The 27,815-nt window shown below is 36.8% G+C and overlaps 2 protein-coding genes across 2 annotated transcripts in view; one reads left to right on the forward strand and one right to left on the reverse strand.

Moving 5' to 3' along the window:
- The window catches only part of LOC129273062 (F-box/WD repeat-containing protein 11-like), a 33,432-nt gene extending 28,215 nt beyond the window's left edge, over nucleotides 1–5,217 (forward strand). The window contains exons 9-12 of the mRNA XM_064107342.1: nucleotides 151–269; nucleotides 1,070–1,180; nucleotides 2,036–2,114; nucleotides 3,048–5,217. Coding sequence (XP_063963412.1) covers nucleotides 151–269; nucleotides 1,070–1,180; nucleotides 2,036–2,114; nucleotides 3,048–3,215 — 477 coding nt within the window. The 3' untranslated portion in view covers nucleotides 3,216–5,217. The remainder of the gene's footprint in view (nucleotides 1–150; nucleotides 270–1,069; nucleotides 1,181–2,035; nucleotides 2,115–3,047) is intronic.
- A 9,387-nt stretch (nucleotides 5,218–14,604) lies between these two features.
- Nucleotides 14,605–27,441, reverse strand: LOC129272305 (protein farnesyltransferase/geranylgeranyltransferase type-1 subunit alpha-like). Its single transcript, XM_054909455.2, has 7 exons — nucleotides 27,256–27,441; nucleotides 22,338–22,452; nucleotides 21,509–21,613; nucleotides 20,549–20,824; nucleotides 20,106–20,168; nucleotides 18,632–18,803; nucleotides 14,605–17,468 (listed from the first exon to the last, which is right to left on the reverse strand). Exons 1-7 carry the CDS (start codon nucleotides 27,410–27,412, stop codon nucleotides 17,367–17,369), a joined length of 990 nt encoding a protein of 329 aa, XP_054765430.2. The 5' UTR covers nucleotides 27,413–27,441; the 3' UTR covers nucleotides 14,605–17,366.
- Between the last annotated feature and the right edge of the window lie 374 nt (nucleotides 27,442–27,815).

Below are 27,815 nucleotides of genomic sequence, written 5' to 3' on the forward strand. Positions count from 1 at the left end.
TATCATGAGCAGAAAAAAATAAGAAAGTAATATTGTGTTCAACAAATCAGAAATTAAAGGAATCATAGGATTTTCTAACAATCTCAAAAATATGTTCTATTGATAAATCCATTTATCAATATTCTTTTGATTGTCATCGTATGCACTCAGGTTTGGAACACGTCAACGTGTGAGTTTGTGCGGACTCTGAATGGGCATCGGAGAGGCATCGCGTGTTTGCAGTACAGAGATAGATTAGTTGTTAGTGGTTCATCAGACAATACAATCAGGTAATTACCAAATAAATACCATGGATATTTAAATACATGTATAGAAGGGACGATCCACCTTTACATTCGTCGGATGAGGTCGGTTGTGGCTAGGAAATATTTAAGAAATAAGTCGACTACAAGTTGATATATCCAAATATTTTTAATGTAAAATCTTTGGGTTGTGATCCTCATGCTTGATCTTGACATTGGGGATGGCCTTGAGAATGATGAGAATCGTTTTGGTGGCCTTGAACCTAAGAAGTCTACTCTTTGGCCTTGGCCTTAGGCTTAGCCTCAGTCTCGCAACATTGTTGGCACACCCCAGTCAAAAATAGTTGAATACCTCCCCTATTCTATTCCTGTTAGATAAACCAATTTCAAGATTGTGTAAAAAGTGCATGATTTTCTCTTTTTATCAGTGTATTTTAGATTATTTGAGGGGGAAAAAATACATGGGGCTCAGGGCGATTGCACCCCGAAATGCTTGAAAGAGCCCTGGGTCCCGTTGCAATCAATCGCAATTCTAAAAATCATGCGCAACTTGATTTTCAACCAATCAACAGCGCGCATTTGGGACTTGCGATTGATTTTTTGGCTTGCATTTAAACGCAACTCTTTCTGCAACGGGCCCCAGGAAACTCAAATTGGAGCCCTGGAAAATCTCCATTCATTGCAATGTTTGAGCTTATCAGATGTTGCAGATTCAGGTAGTAAGTTATGAAAGTAGCCCCCGAAAATTGAAAATTAATTTTTGGCCTGTATTATTTGTCGGCAATATAGTTTATTGAATGATTTTTTTTTTCTTTCTGTTTTTGTAGATTATGGGACATAGAATGTGGTGCATGTTTGAGAGTTCTTGAAGGCCATGAGGAGCTGGTACGCTGCATCAGGTTTGATAACAAGAGGATTGTCAGTGGAGCTTATGATGGGTATGTATTATGGTCTACACGCAGTTGGTCTACTTTTTAGATATACCACATGGACTAAACCCATTTCGTCCACTGTATTCACGGTCTATGCTACACTTGGTCTGATATCCACATTAGACTGATTGTCATTTATATGTAGTCTAACGTGGAGCGTTGTGGCCCAGTGGATTAATCACTGGACTTTAAAACAGAGGGCATGGGTTCGAACCCCCAGCCATTGTGTAATTTCCTTCAGTTAGAAATCTATCCACAATGTGCTGCACTCAGCCCAGGTGAGATGAATGGGTACCTGGCAGGAATTTATTCCTTGAAATCCCAACGTGCTGTTAAAGGCTGCGGGGCTAAAGCCAGGGTAATAATATCCAAGTCCTTTGGAAGCGCATAGGGATGTTATGACATAATGTGATTCGCTATACAAGAACTGCGTTATTATTATCATTATTAATAATGGTTAATGGTTAGTGGCAATTGAGAATAAATGACTTGTAGATGAACTGGTTGCAGACAAACATGGATTATACGTAAATTAGACAAAGCCTGTGAAGACCATCTGGCCAATATACTTTCTAAATTTGCTCAAATTCTTGCGATAAGTCTATGGAAATCAGACAAATTACTCCAGCAAAGCTAGATTACCGATTCTGGTGCTTGCAGCTTTTCTATGAAAATGTATGTTTATAATATTTAACATTGATTTCAAATGTTTGAATTTAGATTGATTTTATGAAGATGTTATTTGATGATTTGTTCTGAATTATTTCAAAAAGAGTATAAATTTCATGTCTCAATATCATTTACATTAATTTTGTTTATGAATACATATGTAAAATATTTTGTATTGGTGTCATTTTTCAGCAAAATCAAAGTATGGGACTTACAAGCCGCATTGGATCCACGTTCACCAGCAGGCACTCTCTGCCTTAGGACACTAGTTGTAAGTGATTTTCTCCCCCTTTGTGCCATTTAATAGAGCAAATCATCTATATTGAAAGATAGCCTGCAAGCACAGACCCTCATTTAAACTATAATTAATGAGCGGGTCTTGATAAAAGTCTAGAAAACTTGAGAAGAAGTCTAGAAAACAAGGCGTTGTGGCGTATGCCTGTAATCCAAGCTATGTGGGGAAGTTACAAATTGATGCACATTTGAGCCCTGGTCACGTCTTTCAGATGGTGACGTTAAAGGTCGGTCCCAGACGTGAATAATCTTATCTGATTGATACACATCTGACAAAACTCAAATACACACACACACACAGTTGTAGTGTGAGCTATCTCGAAATAGTCAATTTTGAAAGGTTGCCATAAACCTGAGAGAGGAAGAAGAAAAAAGTTGTTCAATTTCTAGTGTGAATGCCACACAATTCATGATTCAATTTAACCCACTTAAGTGTGATTTTACCGATTGGGGACTTGTGCATTCAAGCTAGAGCTAAATACAAAGCTATAATTTTCAGCCTATCCCATGCTTGATACATGCTATAATTTGTAAATGAAATAATCAACATAAATTTTGATGTAAAATAACAAAATTTATCCAATAAAACAAATTTATATTTCACATCCTAGACATTGTAACTGTTTTGGGGTATATAAATTCATATAATCTGATGAATAATGAATTAGAATATGCAATTTTGGAGGATTTACCAACACTAATGATAGGCTTAAGCTGTCCGTATCTTTTTTATGATCAGGGTTTCGTAACACAAAGGTTAGCGATTGATCGTACGCTTGATTTTCACGATTGATTGTACATTGTAGTCAATGGAATCAATGGTAGAAAAATGTTCTACAATCATTGCTATGTTTCGTGTAACAGGCCCCAGATGATGATATAATGCCTTTACCTTGTACTCACTCTGCAGGAGCATACAGGAAGGGTGTTCAGACTTCAATTTGATGAATTCCAAATCGTCAGCAGTTCGCATGACGACACCATCCTCATATGGGACTTTCTTAACGTGACTCCCCCCGAACAACCCTCCAAGTCACCCACACGCACCTACACCTATGTCTCCAACAGCTGCCGATAAGGCAGTCGGGATCGTTTCGTGGACAGAGAGCAGTTTGAAAGGGATTGAAACTTTATGGGGTGACTTTGTGGAACGGGAGTCTATGCTACAGAGCGGGAGTGTTCACTTTACTGTCGAGTGGGAGGTTTTGCTGTAGACGGAGAGTCTCCGCTGTCGACCGAGAATCTACACTCTCCAGCGGGAGTCTACACTCTAGATGGGAAGTTTTCACTCTTAGCGGGAGTCCACACTCTAGAGCGGGAGTCTATACCCTTAGCTGGAGTCTACACTCTAGAGTGGGAGGGAGTCTACTCTCTTAAGAGCGTGAGTCTACACTCTAGTGCGGGAGTCTACTCTCTTGACTGGGAATCTACACTCTTGAGCGGGAGTCTACATTCTAGAACGGAAGTCTACACTCTAGAGTGGGAGTCTACTCTCTTGACCGGGAATCTTCACTCTTAAGCGGGAGTCTACACTCTTAGCTGGATTCTACACTCTAGAGCAGGAGTCTACACTCTTAGCTGGAATCTACACTCTTGATCTGGAGTCTACACTCTAGAGTGGGAGTCTACACTCTATAGAGTGGTAGTCTACACTGGGGTCTACATTGTTGACAAAGTATTTTTGTGGAATCACTGCATCCTCAATACCAATCGATGGATATTGGATATTTACATTGTTTCCATGGATACAGCTACTCAGAGGAAGAAACTTTATGCCCAGACATAGAGAGAGAGAGAGTGTACACATAGATTTTTTTTTCCAGGAGATTTATAGATAGATAACCTAGTCTTGAGATAAATTGTTATGTACAGTCTGAAGATTCATCTCAAATTTGGACTTGTATGTAAGTCAATGATGCAAGCAATCCATAACAAGTTGCTTGCTTCAGTTTTTTATTGTGATTCTGTATGGGAAATGTCTTTTGTAAGAAATATAGACCGTCATCATTGTATAACCAGATTTTAAATTTTTAAGTGTGGTCAAATAGAAGGTATAGACTGGCATTGAAATAGATATCGAGTACTTTCATACTTCTGTTTCAGATATATATTTTATATGAATTTTGACAATATTTGGTGACAAATCTCTTTCCGTGGAGACTTCTAGATGAATGGTTCTACAAAGGTTTCTACAAAGCTATAATGACACAATATACACACATTGTCCACTCCCAGGGGAATATTCCAGCAAGGAGAGGTCAAGAGTCTCCAACTGCTACGAAAAGCCAACATCGGCATTCACATCTTACCGGGAATCCATATAAGACACATGGGTGAAGAGAGGCAACTGTAGATGGAGACACCAAATGCCATGGGGGACTTGAACTTGCGACCCTCCAATCGAAAGGCAGGGGCCAGGACCGTGATCCTTAAATGCGGTGATGTGGTGAATTGATTTAGAGCGTCGGTGATCTGGCTGGCAGAAAGGCATTAAGATTTATGCCTTCATCAATTCCTTTACCTGTCGGTCAGGCAGGGGAGCATGAATTCTTGTACGCACTTTACATTTCATGTAGCGTATGCTTGAGCTAAAAGCCCTTATGCCAGCCTCACAGATATCGAAAATTGCCGCGCATGTGCTGTCTTCCGCCTTTCTGCCAGCCAAGCGATGATTTATAGATGTGTTCGGATGTTATAGGAAGGGCCTCAACAGCACAATCAATGTTTCAGTATCGACCACTCGTTCTGATATTCAAATTATTTTCTATTCAAACAAACGTGATTGATATTTATTGATATTGATTTTGTAGAAAAATGTTGTGATTGAGATAAGATAAGTAGAATTTCCTTTATTGTTCCCTATCTTGCAGTTTAGACTAGATCATGTGAAGTGGTTCATGATGACGATTGTATCTTGCAAAAAAAGGGACCAGAATTCGTATTATTTGAACATGTCATTATGGTACGGAATGAAGTTTGCCTTATACACACACATATGTATGTTTACATTTATATTTGTCAAGTTTGTGTCATAACGTGTTATATATTCCTGTTGGTTGTAATTGAATCTTAAAGATGAATACTATACTTCGTGATGTGTTTCTTGTAAAAGCACTGCTCTTGAATAGACAACTCGTTTATGTCACTTCTCAGAGCCCCTTGATATTTACTTTACTTTAATCTAGACCTGACCTGTCCTGTATTCAAGCATGTGGTGGCAAATTTTATTATTCTCTTATTCCGAATGCTTCCTGAGCAAATTGTGGGTGAAGGGTTTTAGTTGCCAAATCTTCAAAGACACAATGTGTGATTTTAAGTTCAGTGTTGACCTTTTGGTCTTGGTGTTAGGTCAATTTTACACCAGCATAGCATCAACTTTAAAAAGATGCTGCTCTTTGGATTAATCTAATAAGGTGTTGAGATATTAACACCTAGAGATTTCAGTTTTAGTGTTCACCTTTTAATCTTGGTGTAAAGTTGTTGTTTTTCTTATGTCAGCAAAGCATCAAATTGAAAATGAAGCTGGTCTTGGGATGAATCCACTAGTTATTGAGATATAAATATTGTGATTTTGATCATTGTTTTAAAACTCAGATGAGGTGTTGATGCTAGGAAAGTTTAACTGGAGTGTGCTTCACCAACACCAACACCGAGCTTGAAATCACCCAATGTCCCATGAAGCTGTGCGTGAAATTCTACATGACTTTATCGATGATGTGAATATGACAAACTTCATGTGAAATCTCATATCAAGTCATTTGTATTGTTTTGAATGCAAAGTATACCTATTGTCACAGGTTGAATTGAGATCGTATTGGACATTGCAGTATCCTCGAATTATTAGGATGCTGTTTCACATGAGCTTAATGTGTCTGAGGCAATGCCTTCGTAACACCAACAAATCCGTCTCCAAACCGATAATACAGATCATCAGTAATAACGTAATAGCTTTGTCGGTATGGAGTCGGTTTCACTCGTGTGACTTTAGAATTGGTTTTTCAGCATGACATTCAATCACTCTCAACTCTTTGTGAAACATGACCCAGGAGAAAGTTAGGGCATCCTATGCATGCATAGTATAGTATACAACACTTGATATTGAAGTCATTCATAAAGTCGTGCATAATAATCCTTACAACAGGTTTGTGTGAAATACCCCCATCCCTCTGGTATAATGCTGATGTCACTCCACAATCTGGAAGAAGAATCCTGCTCAAACAATTTGTTTTAAAGAAATAAACAAAAATAATAAAAAAATGAGAAAAAAAGTAGCTGATAACGAAATCATTAGAAATTTTTTGAATTTTGAAAAGTAAAAAAAAAAGTGTCAGTGTCTACACTTATTGGTACTTCAAATTGGATGCATTTGTGATGTTGGGAAGGGGTAACTTTGCCATTTGAGCCAATACACATAAGGACTAAAATTGTCAGAAGTTGTCAAAAGAGTCACTCAAAATCATTAAAAAAAAAAAAAAAAAAATCTAGGACCCATATTAATATGCTTTCTCTGTAATATTTTGATTACTGCCTGCTGAAAACCATGAAATCATAAAAGAGAAAGGAGTACATGGCAAATGGGAAAGTTGTCCCTACCACTGTCAAAATTCACTCATGAAGTTGCCAATTTTAGGTTTACATAGTCTTAGTGATCTCCTCTTTCAAATACCCATATATATATATTTTTTTTTTTTAATTGTCTAATTTTTTTCAAAGCTTGACCAGTAACCTATCATTATTTTTCTGCTTTTACACCTATGAATTTATTACCAAGGTTGATTTTTGAGAGATTTGTGTGAAACTTGCATATCTCTAATAGCTGCCCATTCATTTACCTTCTAAAACCATATGTATCTAATTGTGGACCCAGTCTAAATAGTCGTGCCGATCATAAGAGTGTGTATATTTGTGAAGTGAACGTTTATATCATCACATTGTCATTGGACCTCCAAACTGGTGAATATTATGTGTTTGTAATCTCAATTTTTAATTGTATATGTGAGATATACCGTGTCGTCCCATATGAAATCTTGTGAATAAGAATGCGTTCTGTTGGATGTGATTATGTAACCATGAATGCATCAGGAATATATGTGTTGTCGAATTGTCATCTTTTCAAATCGTAGCTAAGGTTTATTTGGTCAAGAAATTTGGAACTCAAAAGGTTTAATTACAATTTTATAGATATTTCCTTCTATGCTTTCCTATGAATTTATGGAGTGCAAGCTTTGTTTGTGTGGTTGGTTCTGATTTCATTATCTAAATCACTGTATATGGTATGAAGGAGAGTTTGAAATATTTCTTTTTCTCCCTGCTTTTGACTCGTGGACGAGGTGTCGTTGTCTGTAGTCTAATATTTCTCATCCAGCTCTGTCAAACATTGTATCCATTCTCTTTGTAATGTCGGCTCAAATGTACTCGATTAATTCCAGTGAATTAGTGCTTGTCGAAGGCACCTTAATTGTTCTAGACTCGTTGGCGCTCAATTGTGTTGAGTTCTATCGATGATTTTGTGGGAGTGTTTCATAAAGATTTAAGTATGTCTTAAAGAGTCGCACTTATATGCCGATGGGTAATGTGATATATAACGCGCAATCTTATTGATTAATACACAATAGTGTGCGTCCTCTTGGCATGATCTGACCAGTGCAATCATGCCTTTTATATCGCACGCAAATAGGCATTTTAGTGTGACTGTAAGTCATACTTTGTGAAACACCCCCCTTGAGAAGTCATTACTGCCATCAAAACTTTAATATTCATTGCCAGCAATAATTACTTCCCAAATATCTGTGATTTTGATTAAGTAATTAAATGAAGAATTTTTCCTGTTTTTCCCCCATTAATAATTGATTTCCAATTACAATTCTATTAAATTTCTAATTGAGGCTTAGTTATTTTTATACATCCTATTAAAAGATATTTACCAAATGGTTTCTTCTTATGGATACTTCATGAGATATCAATCTGTAATTAGTATTTTTTTTGCCTGTAAATATTAAACTGCCAGTAATTTATGCTTTTAAGGACCAGCCTAAAGTAAGATGTGATAGATATAATTAATTATTGATCAAGTTTATCTATGAAGGTGGATTGAATTTAATTTGAACTTGATAGAGAAATTAGTTGTATTATAATGCTAATAACCAATTAAGAAAATAAATAACACAAAGATGAGTAAAGATTATGGGAACAGGCGTCCTAAACTTTAAAATGTGCAATTTCTGTAAGTCATGAATTTTGTTATTTAAGATTTAGTAGTACCAGGGGCCCGTTTCATAAAGCTATTCGTAAGTTAAGAGTGACTTTAAGAACGACTGGTGATCCTTTCTTGTGGTAAATGATGTTCACCATCTTAATGTTAGTGATTATTAAGCACGTAAGAAAGGATCACCAGTCGTTCTTAAAGTCGCTCTTAACTTACGAACAGCTTTATGAAACGGCCCCCAGACCATATTAAAGAGGGGTGCATTTCATGAAACAAATAGGATTTTTCACCAACTATTTTGCTCTGAGCAAATCAGATGCAAGGATTTCAGTAGCTTATAACAAGTAGTCAGTGAAAATAGCTGATCATTTCTTTCATGAAATGCTCCAGTGCTGTGATATATTAATGTTCAATCTTACTTAGACTTCACATAGTAAAGTATGCCTGTGAATGTGCTATTTTGAAGAATCGCCCCACTCAGAATTTTTTCTTTTATGGAATTACGTTTATTTTGTTATTTCACACCTCATATTTTTCTGAGAGGTTGAAGCCATTTCTTCGGTCCCTGTGAGTTTGGCTCGTGTCAGATTTGATTATTGTATCTGTACTTGCATTTATGTCCACAAAAGATAATTTCATGTTATACACATTACCAGGTAGTGTGGCTTTTGTTTCCCGGACATGTCTCATTTGTGCTACATGTTAGTAGTCTGCAGGCACAGACCCTGATTGAAACTTTGATCAACAAGTGTGTCTCCACGCAAAGACTAGCACATACAAAACTTGCTGTTTCAATTCCTGAGCGAGAGGGCCTTCAGTACACAAGGCATGAGTAGGCTGCAATTCAGACCCTTTACTTGAGTGAAGGGTTTGCCCAGCAGACTAACATGTTAGTACACTTGTCGGAAGACATTCATATTCTACCGTTTCTGTCATATACAGTATCTCAAACGTGAGGGTCAATGACATGTATCCTATTTGTAAATTTATATTTGGCTTTGCTCTATTTGTTCAAATACAAATGTTTATGTATGTAACTACATACCAGTGGGGTATCTTGGCCTAGAGGGTGAAATCACATGCAGTCACCTGACCTGGGGCCTGTTGCATAAAAGAAAAACAGAGTTCTTGTTTTATTTGCTCGTTTTATGGCAAAACTTTTATGCAACAGGCCCCTGGGGTCCATTTCCTAAAGCTTGTTACAATGACAAATTTCCAATAATAGTTTTAAGCTAGTGAAATCTTTTGATTGGCTGATAGTGAACTTGTTATAGAATTTTTTATTATAACAAGTCTTCATGAAACAGGACCCTAATCTTGTTTAAATAACAGATTTCAAATAACAGTTATAAGCTACTGAAATCGTTTGATTTGATTGGCTGATAGTAAACTTGATAAAGAAATTGTCTATTTTTTGTATTGTAACAAGTCTTTGTGAAAACGGGACCCTGACCTTGTTTAGATTCAGCTTGCTAGCTGGTTGTTGCATGGATCTTTCTTAGCTCATATTTTGTGCTAACAATCAACACAGTACCGGTACTTGTGGAAACATGTACATTATGGAAATCTAATAAATTCCTAACCCTGTAATCTGCATGCTATAATGCGAGAGTAGCACCGAAAGCTCCTACCAACCATACACGGTGTTAAAGTTGCCTGAATTCACCCGGCTAGGCCACGTTTCCCAGCAAGGACCACATTTCAAGATTTGTATGATTTTCGTCAATGACGAGGATACATCTACCTGATCGTGCTAGTTATTGTCTAATAACTTACTCTCCAACAAGACATGAACTCCCAAATGTTGATGAGTGCATGTGAGTGTGCGATGTGTGTATATATCAATATAAATATATATACATGATTATAAATGTTGACGGAATTGATATCTTCGTTTCGTTTCAAGAAATATATGAACAAATCTGTGGTCACCTGTGACCTCCGAATCCACATCATTTCAGTAGGTTTGTACATACAGTGGAACCATTTGATATAACATATGATTTGTATTTGAGAGTCAAAACATTTAAATACTTGTGTGTGAAAAACAAATATGGCTTCAACATTTTATTCGAAGCTTTGTTGAAAAGAAAATATTAGCTTCTAGAGGGACGTCGAATTGGGATGCGTAGACTTCACTCGCTAGTTGAAAGTAATACCCCACTCAGAATTCTGCTCCCCATGCGGGTATGGTTAACAACTAATTTGTTCATGATTTAAATTTCCATGTTGCGTAATTCAATAATGAAAGCTCGACTTTTTGATGTGGGTGCTTTCATATAAGTTAATGCAGCAGTAAATTAGACGAGGACATACCACAAAAATACAGACTTGTTAATTACAGTATATGAATGATTTATTTTGTAACTGTATGCTACTGAAGAGTTGATTTGCATTGCTGGCTAATAGACTTTATTCTTGATCCTTGATTTGAAAACAAATATATTGTAGGAGTAGAATTAAATAAAGCATGGACAACTAAGACCAAATGCTTCAATCTCTGTACATGCTCGATAGTTCAAATGAGATTTCATTTTTTCTGACTCTGCAAGCCCTTGGTACGGTGAAAGGCTGACAGATATTGGTTTTGATAAATGATTCCCCTTAACATATGGTTATTTCTCTCAAGGAAATCTTTTTGTATCGATTGGGGATGATTATAAGCCATATTTTGCCTAGGTGATGTGTACAAAGTAAAGTCTATTGGAGAAATGTTTATCAAATAATCATGGCAGGGCTGGTCTTCAACATATTCCTCTTAATTTACATCTTTATGATTTTATCCTGCAGGTCTAAAAAAAAAGTTGACAGATTATTAGAAAGTTTTATGAATAAGTTACATGGTTAACCTGTTACATAAGGTAACTTTTCTATTAATGGTAATAAGTATTGAAAACTTTATTTTGAATGGCTGTGAGGAAATGTTAACATGGTACATGTAGATACTAATGATGGTTATTACGATTAATAGCAAATTTTTATGTAACGGGGTCTTAAGTGAGGAAAAAAGAAGTCTATTGATTCCGGACCCCTGTATTTCAAAGCTTGGCAATCAATTATACAAATGAGTTTTATGATTGATTGCGCATATCTATCGATGCAATCATTCGATCATTTCACCATGTTTTGTGTCAAGGGTCCCCGGGTTGCCATCAATGTATGGCAAAAGCATCATGTATGCGATGTGATGACGATATCCCTGTAATTATCCCAATGTACAAACCCACTAGTGCAGAGTATAGACTATGGATAGATAGATAATTATGTATGATAGAAACCGTTATATATGGGTGGTTGGATGAAAATTCCCTTGTCCTTTTTATCACAATGTTTTCAAATAATTTCTTTGCATAGCTATTGTATTTGCTTTTTGTATGAAAGGAAAGCTTGAAAGATGATAATAAAATTTCATTGCATTTGCAAGATCTACATAATCAGTTGTATAGTGCTGTGTCTTGTTAATGTGTTCTCAAAAAAATTGTAATGTATGGGATCTGCATGGAGAATTGAAAGTATTTGGATTATAGATCCATGGGACTATTAAAAAATCCTGGATATTTCAAGGCTTACTTTGATTTGTGGATGAGTAGATAATTATTATATGGCTTTATTTTGTAGAATAACGATACATATTCCACTTGAATATAGGACATTATTACCTATACATGTACAAGGCATTTTAGCAGATAAATATATTTCGCTCGCTACTTTCAATCTGAGACCAAAGAGGTAAACATTTGCCATGTTGCCCTCCCGGGCTTTGCCCATAGTAATCCTGTACTAAAACAGCAACATTGGCCATATTTCTGCTAGTGCGCTTGCGCAGTAAGGGCCGATTTTTATCGCTAATTTCAGTATTTGAGAAATCTGGCTGGAACCAGTTTATGAACCAACGCATTATAGAAAATACGCTCCATGCATGATGTGCGACTGGAAGGTAACAATTTACGTCACAATTGCTTAGCAAGGGTTACTTCGCTAAGTTTGTGAATAACCTGAAATCAGAAGGAGTGATATAAGCAAACGGGCTTAAAAATTGTTCCAAATAATAGCTTGAATTACACATTGTACAACCTTAGGTAATAATAATATTGACTGGCTCTTCTTTCAAGAAACATGAAATATGTTGCCCTTAATAGAACCATATTGCCCTCGTCTAAAGACGAGGGCCAATATGATTCTGTTGCGTTCAACATATTTGATATTCCCTTCAAGGCCAGTCAATATTATATAAATATTGCACTCTTCTGCAGTTCATGCTTTATTGGCCTCAACTCTTGGAATATTTGTGGTATCCCATTCTGAGCTACCCAATATAATATAAATATGTTTTTCTTATTTTAGATAAATGCCAGTTGTAAGGATTGTGGGATAAGTTCGTTCAGAATCCAATAAAATGACCACCCAGGTGCCCGTCTGTATAAATAAAAAGGATTATTTCTGATTTGTCTAATACCAACTCATCCAATTGCCAACTCGTCTACGTTCATTTGGTCTAATCTATCAGTTCGTCCACTATCCACATGGTCTAATTGCTGATTCGTCCACTCACCATATTGTCTAATAACCAGTTGGTCCAATAGCCATTTAGTCCATATACCACTTGGTCTAATTGGACCAAGTGTTCATTGTGCAAAATGAATGAAAATAAAAATGAATATTGGACCAACTGGTTATGAGACAAAATGGTCATGGACGAAATGGTGATTAGACGAAGTGATGAATGGACCAAATGGTTATTAGACGAAATGTTGGAAGGAATGGCATTAGACTAAATGAAAGTAGATCGTGTGGTGAGTGGACGAGTTGGCGATGGACGAATTGGCAATTTACCAATAAAATACCAACGCAAGCATGAAACTGTCGGGTCTTTTTCCAAGAAGTAAGAATACAATGTCCCACATGTATTTATCTGTGTTGGGGATCTTCAGTGTAATTGGTTTTTGGCTAAGATTTCACAAAGTTCAGGTTAATCAACTGTACAAGATCTAGATCTACGATGATGTAGTGACAATTAGTCATGGTTTTACAGACTTTCTCATGAAATTAGTATTAACTGCAACCACTTTCATTTATCTTTAAACAAGATGATAGTGAACATCCCCTGTAATATAAATTGGGGGTTTAATAGATTAAGGGCCTATAGTATAGGTTTGTTCCACAAGCCAGACTGACAGAAAATCAGAATATCAAACATAAATACATGTATGATGTTGTTTTAGCAGCCTTGTTTAATCATATTTTCATCTTGACATTAATATTTTATCTTCATCATAGTACATACTGGACTATTGCAAAATAAAAAAAGGCAAAATCATTTTCACAAAGATTCTGGTACAAAAGCAGAATGTTAAACATGACGATGATATGATTAGCGATACGGCAACATTACAATACAATAAATGTCAAAGTGCTTGTATACATTGTTCGGTATTGCATACATTGTACGGTATATATACACTCTTTACATACAAAGAGACTACAAGTACACTTCTACATTAACGTGAACAGATTTCGGGTCTGAAGGGAAGACTAGATTCCAAACTCTATGTAAGTGTCAAATAAGATTTGATAGAGGCAGCCACAGTACATAGTGAATCTAGTCTCACTACTTCAGACTCTGCATTATGCACTAGATGCAAATTACAACAACCAAAGGTCTGTGCCTACAGACTATTCAGCAAGCACAATCGTCATCCTGTGTACATACATGTATGCAAGGCCACTGGCATACATTAACACAGCAAACCTAATGTTCAAGGGAGGGGGGGGGGGGTGAACTATTATGTTGCCCCCACACTTAAAGGTCAAGTCCACCCTAGCAAAATGTTGATTTGAATCAATAGAGAAAAATCAAAGGACCAACTTTACTGAACCATAAAATGTTATAACAATGGTAATACCACATACTCAGGGAGGAATAAAACTTTGTTTCACAAGAAAATTATGAAAAAAATAGAATATTTCGTATAAAAATACAAAAAAAAAGTGAGTGGGTGGTGTCATCAGTCCCCTCATTTGCATAACGACCAAGATGTGCATATAACTGTTTTGCGAAATCAAGCGAAACTTTAAAATGTCGCAACTTTCTTATTTTACATCCGATTTCGATGAAATTTTTAGTGTCATGCTTGTTGGATTTTTCTCTTTTCATTCAATCAACTATTTGTTGAGGTGGACTTGTCCTTTAAAAAGCATGATGTCATGTATTCAGGCATGTGTACAAAGCTAATAAATAAAAAATTTTAAAGTGTTTGTTTTGCAGAGGTGCATTTAATATGCATTGCTTCATTTAGTCTTTGGCAGACACAACATGATTTACCACTCAAAAATAAATCCAATAAAACATTGACCAGTACAACCTATCAGGACATTATACATACATGTAGGCATGGCGGCTGTTTTTACAGGCAGTTCCCTTTCTCGGGGAGTGTTTCATCAAGAATCTTGTCGATGATATGCACTGACAAACTGGCTCTGAGCCAATCAGATGCAAGGATTTCACTAGCTTATAACAAACGTTCCTCAGCCATCTCAAATGAGGAACATCATTTAAAAAAAACAGAAATTTGTTGGCTTCCCGCAAGAAGGGACTTAGGGGTAATTTTTACGATTATTTTTTTTTTTGGTCATGTCCTTTTAAATTTCCTTATATTTTGAGTTTACTTGAAATTTTGTAATAATTTTGCATCCTTGGTTAGCATACAATGTACTCTTTCAATATGCGAAATAAAAAGAATAATCGTTACAATTACCCCTTGTAAGTCCCTTCTTGCGGGAAGCCAATGATTGTGATCTTTACAGTCAGAAGGTATACTGGTTCTCAAGGAGTGCTGGGTGTAAAGATTACTTAGAGGCAAATATTGCGTTGAAATGGCAAGACGAAACAGTGAATAGCCACTTGGTCTACACCCACTTTGTCAACGTTCCATTTGGTCTAATCCCACATGGTCTAATCCTAGGTCATTAACAACCCCTTGTTTCACTATAAACCATTTGGTCTAATAACCATTTAGCCCATTCATTGTTTTGTCCAATTTCCAGTCAGGCTTAACCTACTGCATCTAATATGTACTTGGTCTAACATCACTTAGGGGGTATTGCAATAAAACATTTGCAATCAATTGCAAATTACAGTTGTAAAGTCACAAGGGATGCAATCAATTACAAACTGAAGCAAACTGATTTATACATGTTGATACAAGAAGTAAACCATCAATCAATTACAAATTTGCAGTTAATTGAAAGACTTGCGATTGATATGGGCACCTGAAATCGACTCTCAATTGATCGCAAGTTTCTTGCGACACTACATTGGTCGATATAATTAGATGAAATGTTTATCACATTTTCATTCATCAAAGAGCAAAATAACGAGTAGACATAGAGGAAATTGGACCGCCTGGGCATTAGTCAGGGTTGCAAAATTACCGGGAATTTTCGCGGTGGAAACTTTCCATGGAAATAAACAGGAATTTATTGGGAATTTGGGGAATTTATTGGTAATTTTTGGCGATTTTCAGGAATTTTCAAAAAGTAGCGATTTTCAGGAATTTTCAAAAAGTAGCGATTTTCTTATATTTATATACAGGAATTCAAAGGATTACCCTGGTAGATGATGCTTGATTGTGCTTTGTCAGCAAGTTTCAAGCCAAATTTTATGCTAAGACAGTCAGACAAGGCAGAATTTCATGTAAAAGTTGATTTACTGTATTAGTGGCTGAATGGTATGTACGATGGCAGTACATGTACACTGCAAATGCTTTACACAAGGGATATACATTGTTCATGGAATGATGCCTATTTGGATATTCTGATCTTTTTGCAGATGAGAATCATTATTAATAATAATTATAACATTGTTGTTATTAGTATTATTATTATTTTATTCATTATTTTCCCAAATTTCCCCGGCAGTTGAAATTTCCCGAAATTTTCCAAAATTTACCGAAAGTTTCTAGCCCTTTGCAACCCTAGCATTAGACAAAACTACAGTGAGACCAAGTGAGTATTAGACCAAGCAATGATTGGACCAAACGGTCGTTGGACCAAACTGATGGTAGACTAAATGGGTTTTAGCCCTGATGGTGTTAGACGATTACATTAGACCATCTCTTAGTAGTCCAGAGTCACCAGATGGATACAAACAAAAACAAACTCTGGAAGCACACTGATAAAACACACATACAATGGTGCCCAACTTTGGCAAAAGGAAGCAAGTGACACATCAGTCAAATTTTAGTTATTGTTGTTTCTGAAACACCCTTTGTATGTTGCACGTTCAGGCAAAATTTGGGGGGAGAAATGATCGTTCTATGGAAAGATATTGAAGAAAATATGCTGATATGCACTGATGCCGATGTAAATGACGAACACACATTGCTCATTTACAACGAAAGATACTTTTGTAACTTGCTTCCTTTTGCCAAAGTATGGCAGAATGGTGCTCATAAGTTGGTGAATCCCACCAGAAAATGAACATATTCAAAGTGTTCAAGTTCTGCCATATTTTCAGATATTTAATTGTGAAGTCAGGTGATAAAACATTACATTCAATAAAGTTAGTTTTTCTGGCCTTGCCAAACATTATTGTGTTGTTGTTGTCTACATTATACGCTCAGCATGACGGAGTGCATTTTGTGACTGGGTTCACTAATTTTTTAGCACAACTGAAACACAGATATCTGAATGTGAAGTGTACCAATCTCGTAGAACAGCCGTATCAACCAGTGTTTTATCCATTTAGTCTGAATGGGCCCAGACCAGCGCACTGAATATATTCTAAATACGAGAAGATCATTCACACTGGCAAATTATCCATCAAAGACTTTGGAATGATAGAGTATGAAGGGTCTTTGTTAGAGAACAGTAAATGAGGCTTTTATAAACATCCCCTCTCCAAACTCATCCTTAACATGATCTCAAGCCAAAAGCATTCTGAAGAAACATATCCAGCGTTTCCTTGCACGTTTCTTTACAGCAAAACAAATATATGCAGGGTTTTTACTTTAAAGCGTCAAAAGTTCATGCTTCTCCTTGTTTTCCAAAGCGAAGTGTCAGGGATCTCTTGATGTATTCCCAGTATTTCAGCCTGATAGCATCAACTTGGATTAGGACATCACATAACTGAAACAAAGAAAAAAAATTCAAGTGCAAAAAAAAGGAAAGAGACTGAACATCGATGTATTGAAAAGCTGATTATGCAAAAATGTCAAATAGACTTCAAAATACTAATTCTTGTTTGCCATAGCTGGATACTTCCAAAGTAAGAACAAAAGGTCATTACATAAATTGTAAAATTGTACAATGATTCAGGTGAATGAATTATCTCTTGTTGGGGTCGCACAGGCCTAAAACATTTCCCATAGACTCGTGTGTTAAAATGGAACTTTTATAAAATTTATTAAAAATAAGAATGAAATTCGGGGGTCGAATGTTTACTACCAGTGGATAGAATATATATCTGACAATCCATATCTGACCAGAAAAGGGTGCCTCGACCGGCTCATTTTAAAATAAATCGGCATTAATAAAGGCATCTCTTCTGAGGGATCAAATTCATCACCTGAAACAGTAAAATAGCCCTTATCCTTCCGCCAGTCAAAATATAGTTCCAACGTTGGTGATATTTTTTCCCACTTTGGGGAAAAGGAAGTTCAGTAATTACCAAAAATAGAATCAGTGTTAGATGGACAATCATAGTCATACACTTTGTCAGTAAGCCATATCAAAATAAAAAAATTGAGAATGGGTTAGCTCGGATGAATATCTATTGCCTTTCCGTTGTAAATAGGCCCGTGTGACCTTGGGCATACTAACATGTAAAGGAGATAGGAACAGCAGCCTTCATAGCACTGCCTCAACTACTAATATTCTGCCAGGTTCCTGACCCATAATGCAACATTCTGAGTAGTGTAGTCTTGTTAAATAGACCCAATCGAATGATATCATTGTAATTCACCTCTCAATACATTCAAACCACACTTATTATGTTACCACATCGCAGAACAAGTACGCTCCTCTAAAAACACATATATTTTTCTTGTTACATCTAAAATCATTATGCTACTTTATTCACTGTATTAGTACATTAATATCAAAAGGTATATTTTCAGACTAGATATTCATGGCACATTGTCAACGCGTGGCCTCGCACAGTATTGGCTGGTTTGCTCCCCCGTTAAAACCCTCAGATAAAATTTTCCTCTAAAACAGCATAAAATCCTTTGCCTGTAGAAATTGACGTACATTCTAAACACTCAGGGCTCATTTGAATGATTTAACCTTACCTGGGTAGCTTTGAATAGTGTATCTTCTGGGGGAGTCTTGGATTCTAATTGGTCTTCATATATATCAACCATGAAGGCCAGAAGGAATGGTGACCTGATGTTCTCGTCGTACATATCCTGACAGGCTTGCATCAGTCCAGGAATGCTTGAGATGTCTCTCAATGCTAACACCCTGAACAATTAAAAGGAAGCAAGAAAAATGGGTGACTCCATTTTCTAATCTGGTCGATTGATTGATTATCCAAGTTCATGCATGCAGGGGCAGACTTAGGATTTTCCAAAAGAGGGGGGGGGGGGATTTTTGCACCGAAAAAAATTAACAAGCCACAAAACAAGGTCTTCATCACCAATTAATGGTGATTTACGCCAGGAAAAATTTGACAAGCCCCCCTCAAAAAAAAGAAAAAAAGAAGAGGTCCTCACTTGCATGTGCACGACGTTTTCCACTAACAAATATTTTTATGGTTTTCAAGGGGGGGGCACGAGACGGATGTGTGCTCCTACCTGGATTTGCTGCTGCATGCATGAATGCACAAGAGCTGCAGATTTCTGATCAAGTCTCAAGACAATTAACAACAAGGTCAGGGGTTTAAATCCCACCTTGGCACCTTATGTCTCAACATACATGTTCTGTTCACGATAGAAATGTTACAGATTTCTCTTAAAAACACATTTATGGGTCATATGGTCTTGTGGTTTAGAACACTGGACTCCTGAATGTGAGGTTGTGAGTTTGAATCCTTGCTTGGCCATTGTTTCCACTTAAACAAAACACGTACAAGGTCGGCCACTTTGACTGATTAACTAGTAGTTATGGCATCTGGGTGTTGATTGGGTGGAAAGTTGCAGTACCATGTTCCTCCCTGTGGAGCAATCCATTCCAAACTGATGCATAGGTTTGGGACGAATACACTTTTTGCCATTTGATTGTTCGCCGAGATATTAAAAAAAATCGAACAGTTCAAACAATCAAGATTCCTGGCTTATCAGAAATCACAAAAAAGTTGACCTATTTACATGTCCTACCAGTGGTCACACAAAATGAGCAAGCTGACTCGGTAGTGTCCCAGTACAGCACCTAGACATGGACATCAATACAGCTGAATGATGCACGGACGCCTCCGCAGGCATCATTGTCGTGTCTTGAAAGAGTCACAATGTTTGGAATTCATAAAATTTTAGCAAAAATTTCATTGGTCATCTTGCACTGTGTTGTCAAATTTCAAACATTATAGCCTTTAATAATCAACTGTCTCAAATCAGTAATCAACATGGCTGAGATTTTAACCCACGACCCTGTGTTTCAAAGTCAGAAGACTAATCCACTGGGCCACAATGCTCCACGAACTCTATGACTTTTTCTCATTTGACAATCGCATCATTACAGCTTAAAACCGTACAATTTTGTATCTTTACTGTACAACTTTTGATGAACCTGACATAAGACAAATCATTTGAGTGATGAATAACATACCCTTTGAGGTAACTCCATGAACTCTCATTATTCGGAGCCTTCTTGATGAACTCGATTGCATACCTAATGAGAATGAAAGAGAAAAGAACATTTCTTTGGGTGAAAGCCCACTGCCCATATCCTTCTTATTCAGAGCTGCTAACCTGAATTGTGAGAAGAAAAAAAATCTTATTCGGTTTCTTTTTATCCTATTTTCAAGCCTAAAAATCATGTTTTTCTTTAAAATTTTGAAAAACATACCATGAAATCATCATTCTTACAAGTTTCATAAATTCTATTTTATTTCTAGGGGGAAATCTTACAAAATAGGATGAAATCCTACTAATCGGCAGCTCTGCCAAGTCCATCACTCTACACCCTGAGCTGGCATGTTTCCCCAATAACTATAGCGATATTTTACTACCAATAATTAAAAGAAATAAAAAAATCAATATGAAACTTACTTGACCTCTCTGTCTACGACACTCTCATCACCGAACCCTGTCGTGTTGCTGATGACAAAGTACCTCTGATTCCAGGCAGAATTGTTGCGGAGGTCATCCTGGAGCAGTCTATGCACGTAGTCCAGCTCCCCGTCCCACACCTTGAAAGTCTGCAGGACCCACTGGCGGTGAGACCAAGCGTGATAGTTCTTGGAGTCCTTCTCGAGGATGGATTCGGTGAAGTCCAACTCGTCGGAGGGGTCTTGGAGCCATTCCACTATCGCTCTCCTGTGGTGCCTGGGGGATGAATACACAGACATTTCAAAATGCTATTAAAGAGACCATTAGGAAGGGCGAAGGAAGATAGAAACATCAATGAAGACACTGACAATATTACTCGAAGAACAGGAGTAAACTGCAAGGTTTTGCAGGAATCTCTACCTATTTATGTATGAAAGTTAATGTCATTTGCAAATTCAAATTTCTAGGTATTTTCATCATTTAGAAGTGGTCAGAATATGTGCCAAAACTACTGCATAGGCCTCATCCACAAGCAAATACTGCTTTTTAGAGCCCCTACGTCATTGTTTTGTAAATCAACATGACTGTAAGTGATTTTTATATTGATTTTCAATTTTGCTGAATTTGATTAGAATTAAAACAGAAATATAACCACTAGTGTATTTAAACGATAAGCACAAAACCAAAATATCTCAAGTTATGATCTTATATCTATGGTGACACGACATATGCTCCTGCGACATTTGCTCCTGGCTTAATATCTCAAAGAGTATAGGGTTAGAGTTAGGGTTGTAATGGAGTTTTTGGCTCAGAATAATGTAAAGATAAGGATTGGGGTTTATTTAGTTTTGGAGGTTAGGTGTTATGTTTGGCCCGACATGCAGATTTTCATTTGGAGCAATTGTCACTGGAGCAATTGTCGCCAGAGCAAATGTCATGGAACCGCAGCTATTTCCATACCAGACTTGGTAATTCTTTGGATGATCTGAGATTACTTCTGAGATGTATTTCATTTCCTCGCGTAAATCTTTCTTCAGTGATTGCAATAACACTCTCCTGTAGTGCCTGGAAGTCAAAAGAACCAGAATTCAAAGTGATGAATCTCGGTTAATGAAAAGAATACAATGATAATAAATAATAACAATTGGATTTATATAGCGCTTTTTCCAGAAGATACAAAGCGCTGTTGATGGCACAAGACAAGTTAAGGTTTATGGCTATATAAGTTTTTTTTAGATGTTTTTTGAAGAGGTCAAGAGAATATATATATGTATATACTTATACTATAAAATAACATATATAATACTATATTATAACAACAACAACAATATAAATAATAATAATAATAATTAATAACAATAATAATTATAATAATAAATTAGGGTATTCATAAGAATTACCCACACAAACTGTCGTTGGAATAGTCTTATCATACTACTATATCATACACTTGGTTTAAAACAAAATTCACACTTTCTTTTCAAACCTAGGCTCTGTTGCAAACACATTGATAACAACTGTGTCATCAGACTATAATTACCATGGTAACAATCACAATCTCAGGGTATCCATGGAAGTTACCAACAAAGGCAACGTCATTATCAATTGTCATTTTATGAAACTGGGTCCTTTTCTGCTATTTTCAATTTGATTAATTCTAAACAACCTCTTTTACTGGGTGTTCACTTTTTTGTAGAACAATTCAGAATTTCAGATAATTGTCAGAATTTCTAGATTTTTACAAAATCATTCATGGAATGAAAAGAGAAATGGTAAAGTTATCAATTACCAGACAGTATAATTAGCTGCATTGAGTTCCACAGCGTCTTTGGTGAGGTCCAGTGCTCTATCACTGCGTTCATCTGCCTTCAGTACAGCTCGTAAATAGTCAAATACATCCTGAACTGCGATACAATTATTAAAACATTTGAAGGTTCATCTCTAAGGTCTTACATATACTCTCAGGGACTCAGTTTTATAATTATGAGGGGAGCACTACAAAAAGGTCTTCTTTGACATACAAGGGGAGCTCTCTTGTCCGATTTCAAAATGGATAGAGGAACGTACACTAAGTTACAACCCACAACCAAAGGAGACAAACAATCAGATATATAGATCTATGCAATATTAATCACATTGAACTCTTTAAAGATCAAGTCCACCCCAGCAAAATGTTGATTAAAATATATAGAGAAAAATAAAATGAGCATAACGCTGGAAATTTCATCAAAATCGGATGTGAAATAAAAAAAGTCATTGCATTTAAAAGTTTCGCTTATTTTTCACAAAACAGTGATATGCAGAACTCAGTGACATGCAAATGAGTCAGTTGATGATGTCCGTCACTCACTATTTTCTTTTGTTTTTTGTTTGAATTATACAATATTTCATTTTTTAGAGATTTGATCATAGGGACCGACTTGACTGAATTATATAGTATCAAACAATGCTAATTCCACATGTTCAGGGAGGAATTAATCACTGTTTCACTTGACAATGAGGAGAAAATTAGAATACTTAATATTTCATATAATAAAATACAAAAGTAATAGTGAGTGGATGACGTCATCAGTCTCCTCATTTGCATACCAACTTGGATGTGCTTGTAAATTGTGCAATTAAGTGAAACTTTAAAATGTCATAACTTTCTTATTCTACATCCGATTTTGACGAAATTTTCAGAGTTATGCTTGTCAGATTATTTTTTTATTCATATCAATTTTTTGTTGGGGTGGTCTTGTCCTTTAATGTAATTCTTGCAAGTGTGTTATTGCTTACAATATAATTGTGTGTTATTGACAAAACCTTGACAGAGAATGAGGTTTTCAAGGTTGACTCTAACAGTTTGATCATTGACTGACACTCTTGTCAAGCAATTGCTGAGGCGAGTGATAAATGGCTCTACCAAAAATGGATTAAGCGGTAGCAAGTAATTACTATCACTCCCCTTAAAACTGAGTCCCTGTACTCTGTACTATGTCTATCATAAGTTCTCTATTAAAGTGCATAGAGAACTATACTCGTTATTACGCACTCAATACATATCCTCTATTATCATCAAATGTGACACAGGCCCGCAGTTTGTCAACCACAAGATCTGGGTCCCGTCTTACAAAGAGTTATGATTGATCCAATCAATCGTACCTCTATGGAAATCCATCAGTGTCATAATTTTTTCTACAGGAAATTTGCACAACGTCCTTGGGAAATAAAGAGAAGTACAGTGAATTTTCAAGAAAACAATGAATGCAAGAATATAAATCATAGTTAGAAAATATTTTGAACAAACATGCATAATAGATATTGATGTTGCTGGCCGTCCATAGTTGCGATAGTTGTGACAACACCAACACCAGCCACAACAACGTACTTGAAATCACGCTGGTGTTGGGATTGACCTCGGAAAATATGACGTATTTCCGGCAGTTTGTTTTGAGCACTGGTGTTGAATGTCGTCTCCTGAACCGAGCATTACAGCTGGTGTAGACAATTGATGTGCAATTTCCCTATTCAACAACGCCAACCCCCAGGGATTGGGAAATTCATGATTTCAAGTTCGGTGTTGATGAACTGTATATCAAGAACAGGCGGCGAACATGATGAACCATCCCTGTAAAATTATCTTTCACATTTAAGATGAGCGCAAATCATTAGAGTTTTACAAATTTAATGAAAAATAACATTTATGCTTTCTGATTATTGCAGGGATTTCAACCTGTGCATTCTGTACGATAAGATTTTAATGCAATTTCGGCGCTAATGCCGTTTCGCTCCGGCCGATTACCAGCATACCTCATCACCAATACTTGTTCCCAAATGTCATGACAAGTCTCTCAGTCACATTTCGAGGTCAATATACCCACCTCTTTTCCAAATATCGCGATCGGGAACGGCTGTATTTCAGCTTTGATCTCGATGTTGTTGCTCGAATCCTCAGACATCACTTCATGGATCGCTTGGATTCGCCGTGCGCCGTAATGTTGATATGGACTGAAGTTAGCAACCAAATCATGCAAACATGTGGCGAACAAACTGCCAGCATGCTGCAGGCAAATCTTTTGGTCGCATAACTTCGCGATATTTGGAAAAGAGGTGGGTATATTGACCTCGAAATGTGACTGAGAGACTTGTCATGACATTTGGGAACAAGTGTAATATTTGGGCCATGTACCTGTAGTAGCCTATATGTATAAGTCTATGTATTGATCTATGTTCATTTATATTAAGTCTGTGTGTGTGCTGTGTGTATGCAAGGAGCGCTCCTGATTGGAGCAGCCTTGATATGCTCCTTCTACGTGTGCACGTACACAAGTTGATGCCTGGTTGGGATGAGAGAGATTGGATCCAGAGATCAGAGAGAGAAGACCCCGAGACGCCAACGAGTGTGGACGTATGCATCCCAGCTGCAACCCCACCCGGCGTCATGGTCTACAATTGAGAAGCATCCTAGCTGTGATTAGTATACATGTACCTTTATCTACCGTGTGGCATTGTTTGTGCAACTGTCAGGTGAGTATAAGTTGTTGTCACTGTCTCGTACCATCGGTAACCCATTCGTGATAGTCGTGAGTCGTAACCATTGTCAGTGTTGTACTTGTAAGTTTAACCATGGAGCTATAAGAGGAGAACCATCTTCCAAATCCTCTGTTATCGCTTCCTTCGGGCGAAGGAACGATATCTAACATTAATCGGCGAGCCGCCAGGCGAAAGTTAGAGCCCGCTTACATAATGCGATAAGCCCCCTCGTAAAATCTGAGGTCAGAGATTTTTTTAAGGACCCTGCGAGACACCGCCGTAAACGACGTTCTCCCACATAACTTCTCTCCGAGCTCAGTTTTTTTTCAAAATTGAAACACGACTTGCTGTTCTTCTAACATCCATATCTTTTATGTATGGTTGAACTTCTGAGATGATCCCCTTCGCATACATACCAAATACGTCACAATCTGATTTGACTCAACAAAATTACAAACGGAGGAAGTTGGAGATTGGTCATTTTAGGAATGTCTGTTTTTCTTACGTAGTTAAATCTTTCCCTGCTCGTACATTTTTTAGAAATTATAATAAGGTGAAAAAGCATACTATGAGCTTTATTTTTATGCAAAAATCAATTGCGTGTTTACAATGGTCTTGATAATATAACAACGAATCTGAGGGGCATTTCTCTGGCGATTGTCGCATTGTGGAGTACCCTCCGGTGCCCCACGTACCGTACTCCTACAGTATCTGTGTAAGTTGAAAGTGAGTGTAATGAATGACGGGAGCTCCGTGCTCGCTCAGCTCATCTCTGGATCGTTTTTGGAAAATAGCAGGGGCCGCGGAGCGAATAAATTTAATTTATAAACCAGTAAAAAGGAGAACAAAGTACAAAAAATTGTTATTCTACATAATAAAGAACTTAAGAATAACATGTTTGGGACCACAAAGAAGTATACCCAGTTCTGTGTCAGGACGATTCATTTCAAGTTACAAAGTCATTTGGAAAAATTTACAAGCGAAGTTTTACAATTTTTAGTACAAAAAATAATTATGATTTAAAAAATATTATAGAGAACAAAATAAAAGATGATTACAACTATTGAATTCATATTTTTAGTTTAATCTAAAGAAAAAAAAGAAGGCTTCCAAAATATAAAGTGTCCGGACACCCGACCCCCCCCCCCCTCATTTCTAAAACATTCTATTTCTATTCTAAATATATTTAGAAACACAAAATATCATTATGATTTTTGTTAGATTATGGGATTTTTTGTTTGTTTTAAGATTGTACTTTTTTTCTTTCTTTCTTTCATATCCTTTTTTCTTCATCATTCTATCCTTCCTCTTTGCCCCTTTTTTTATTCCATCAATCTTTATTCCCTATCTTTCTTTCCTGATCTTCTCTCTCTGTTCATTTTTCTTTATTTCCTTCTTTGTCTTACTCTCCTTCCTTTTTTCCCTTCATTTTTTCTTTCCTTAAACTTTTCTTTGCTTCCTTCTCCCTTTTCTTTTCGTTCTTTCTCTCCTTCCATTATTTTCTCTATATTTATTCTCTCCTCCCTTTATTTTTTCCTCCCTCTTTCATCCTTTCTTTTTTTTTTCCTTCTACTTTGTGTCCTTTTTTCTTTCTTTCCCTCCCTCCCTTCCTTCCTGTTTTTCTTCTTTCTTTCTTTCAAAGAATGAAGGAAACATTTTTCTTTTATTCGTTCTTTCTTTCCTCCTCCTTTTTTCTTGCTTCTTTTCTCTCCCTTATGTTTTCTTTCACACATCTTCCCTTCCTTTTCTTTTTCTTTCCTTCTTAATTCATTTCAAAGAATGACGGAAACGTTTTTTTTCTTTTATTCTATCTTTCATCATTTTGTTAGTTCTAACATTCCTTTTTTTCAATATATTTTCCTTCATTTATTATTTCTTTCCTTTCTCAATTCAACTCTTTTCTTTCGCCTTTTCATTCCCTCCTTCATTCTTTCATTCACCCCCCTCCCCTTTCCAATTCTGTACATTTTTTCCCAAGTCGAACACCATGTAGCCTCCTTTGTTGATCTTTTTTTAAAGACCTGGCTCGGTCGATCCGCTCATGCAGCGTACTTTGTCACTCACTTCTCTCTTGCTTTCCAAATGACAATTCCTCGTCTAGCACAAATTAAGTCATGTCATGACACAATTTCCAGCGTATGGGACTGAAGAAAAAAATATTATTTCAACATCCAAAAAATAAGTCTACCTACATCTTTCTGAGTACGCAATACGGACTACAGGGTTGGGTCCATCGTCTTGAGGAACTGGTTTAATATCACTCCACTCAGGACGATCTCGATAAAACTGGAACGTCATATCGTCATCGAATTCAGATCCCGAATCCGCATCGACTTCTTGAGCAGCCATGATTTACTCTTTAACTGGTAGTACGCGCTAAAGATGCTTACTTGACTCGCTCTCTCGCGGTCGCGGCCATGCAAGCTAGCAAATTCAAAGCAAGCCCCCACCCCTTCCTTGATTTTAGTCTTCCTTTTCTTGTTTGGGTTTCAGATAAATTTTCATCCTATAGTCTACCTTACATTAATCACTGACTTTCTTTTTCCACTATTATATGATTCATGGTACCCCGGCCCTCGATCGCGCGCGGCCCCTCATTAGACTACCTCCAAAGGACTACCCCCTCTCCCTTTCTCTTTCTCTCTCTCCTCTTCTCATACCCCCATCCAAGCTTCTAAATCTTGGGTAGAAAGTTTATCACCATGTTCATATTTGTTTCAATTCTGCCACATGAAAGCATGGGATGTAGGCC

Source organism: Lytechinus pictus, chromosome 12, assembly GCF_037042905.1.
Source record: "Lytechinus pictus isolate F3 Inbred chromosome 12, Lp3.0, whole genome shotgun sequence".
NCBI lineage: Eukaryota > Metazoa > Echinodermata > Echinoidea > Temnopleuroida > Toxopneustidae > Lytechinus > Lytechinus pictus.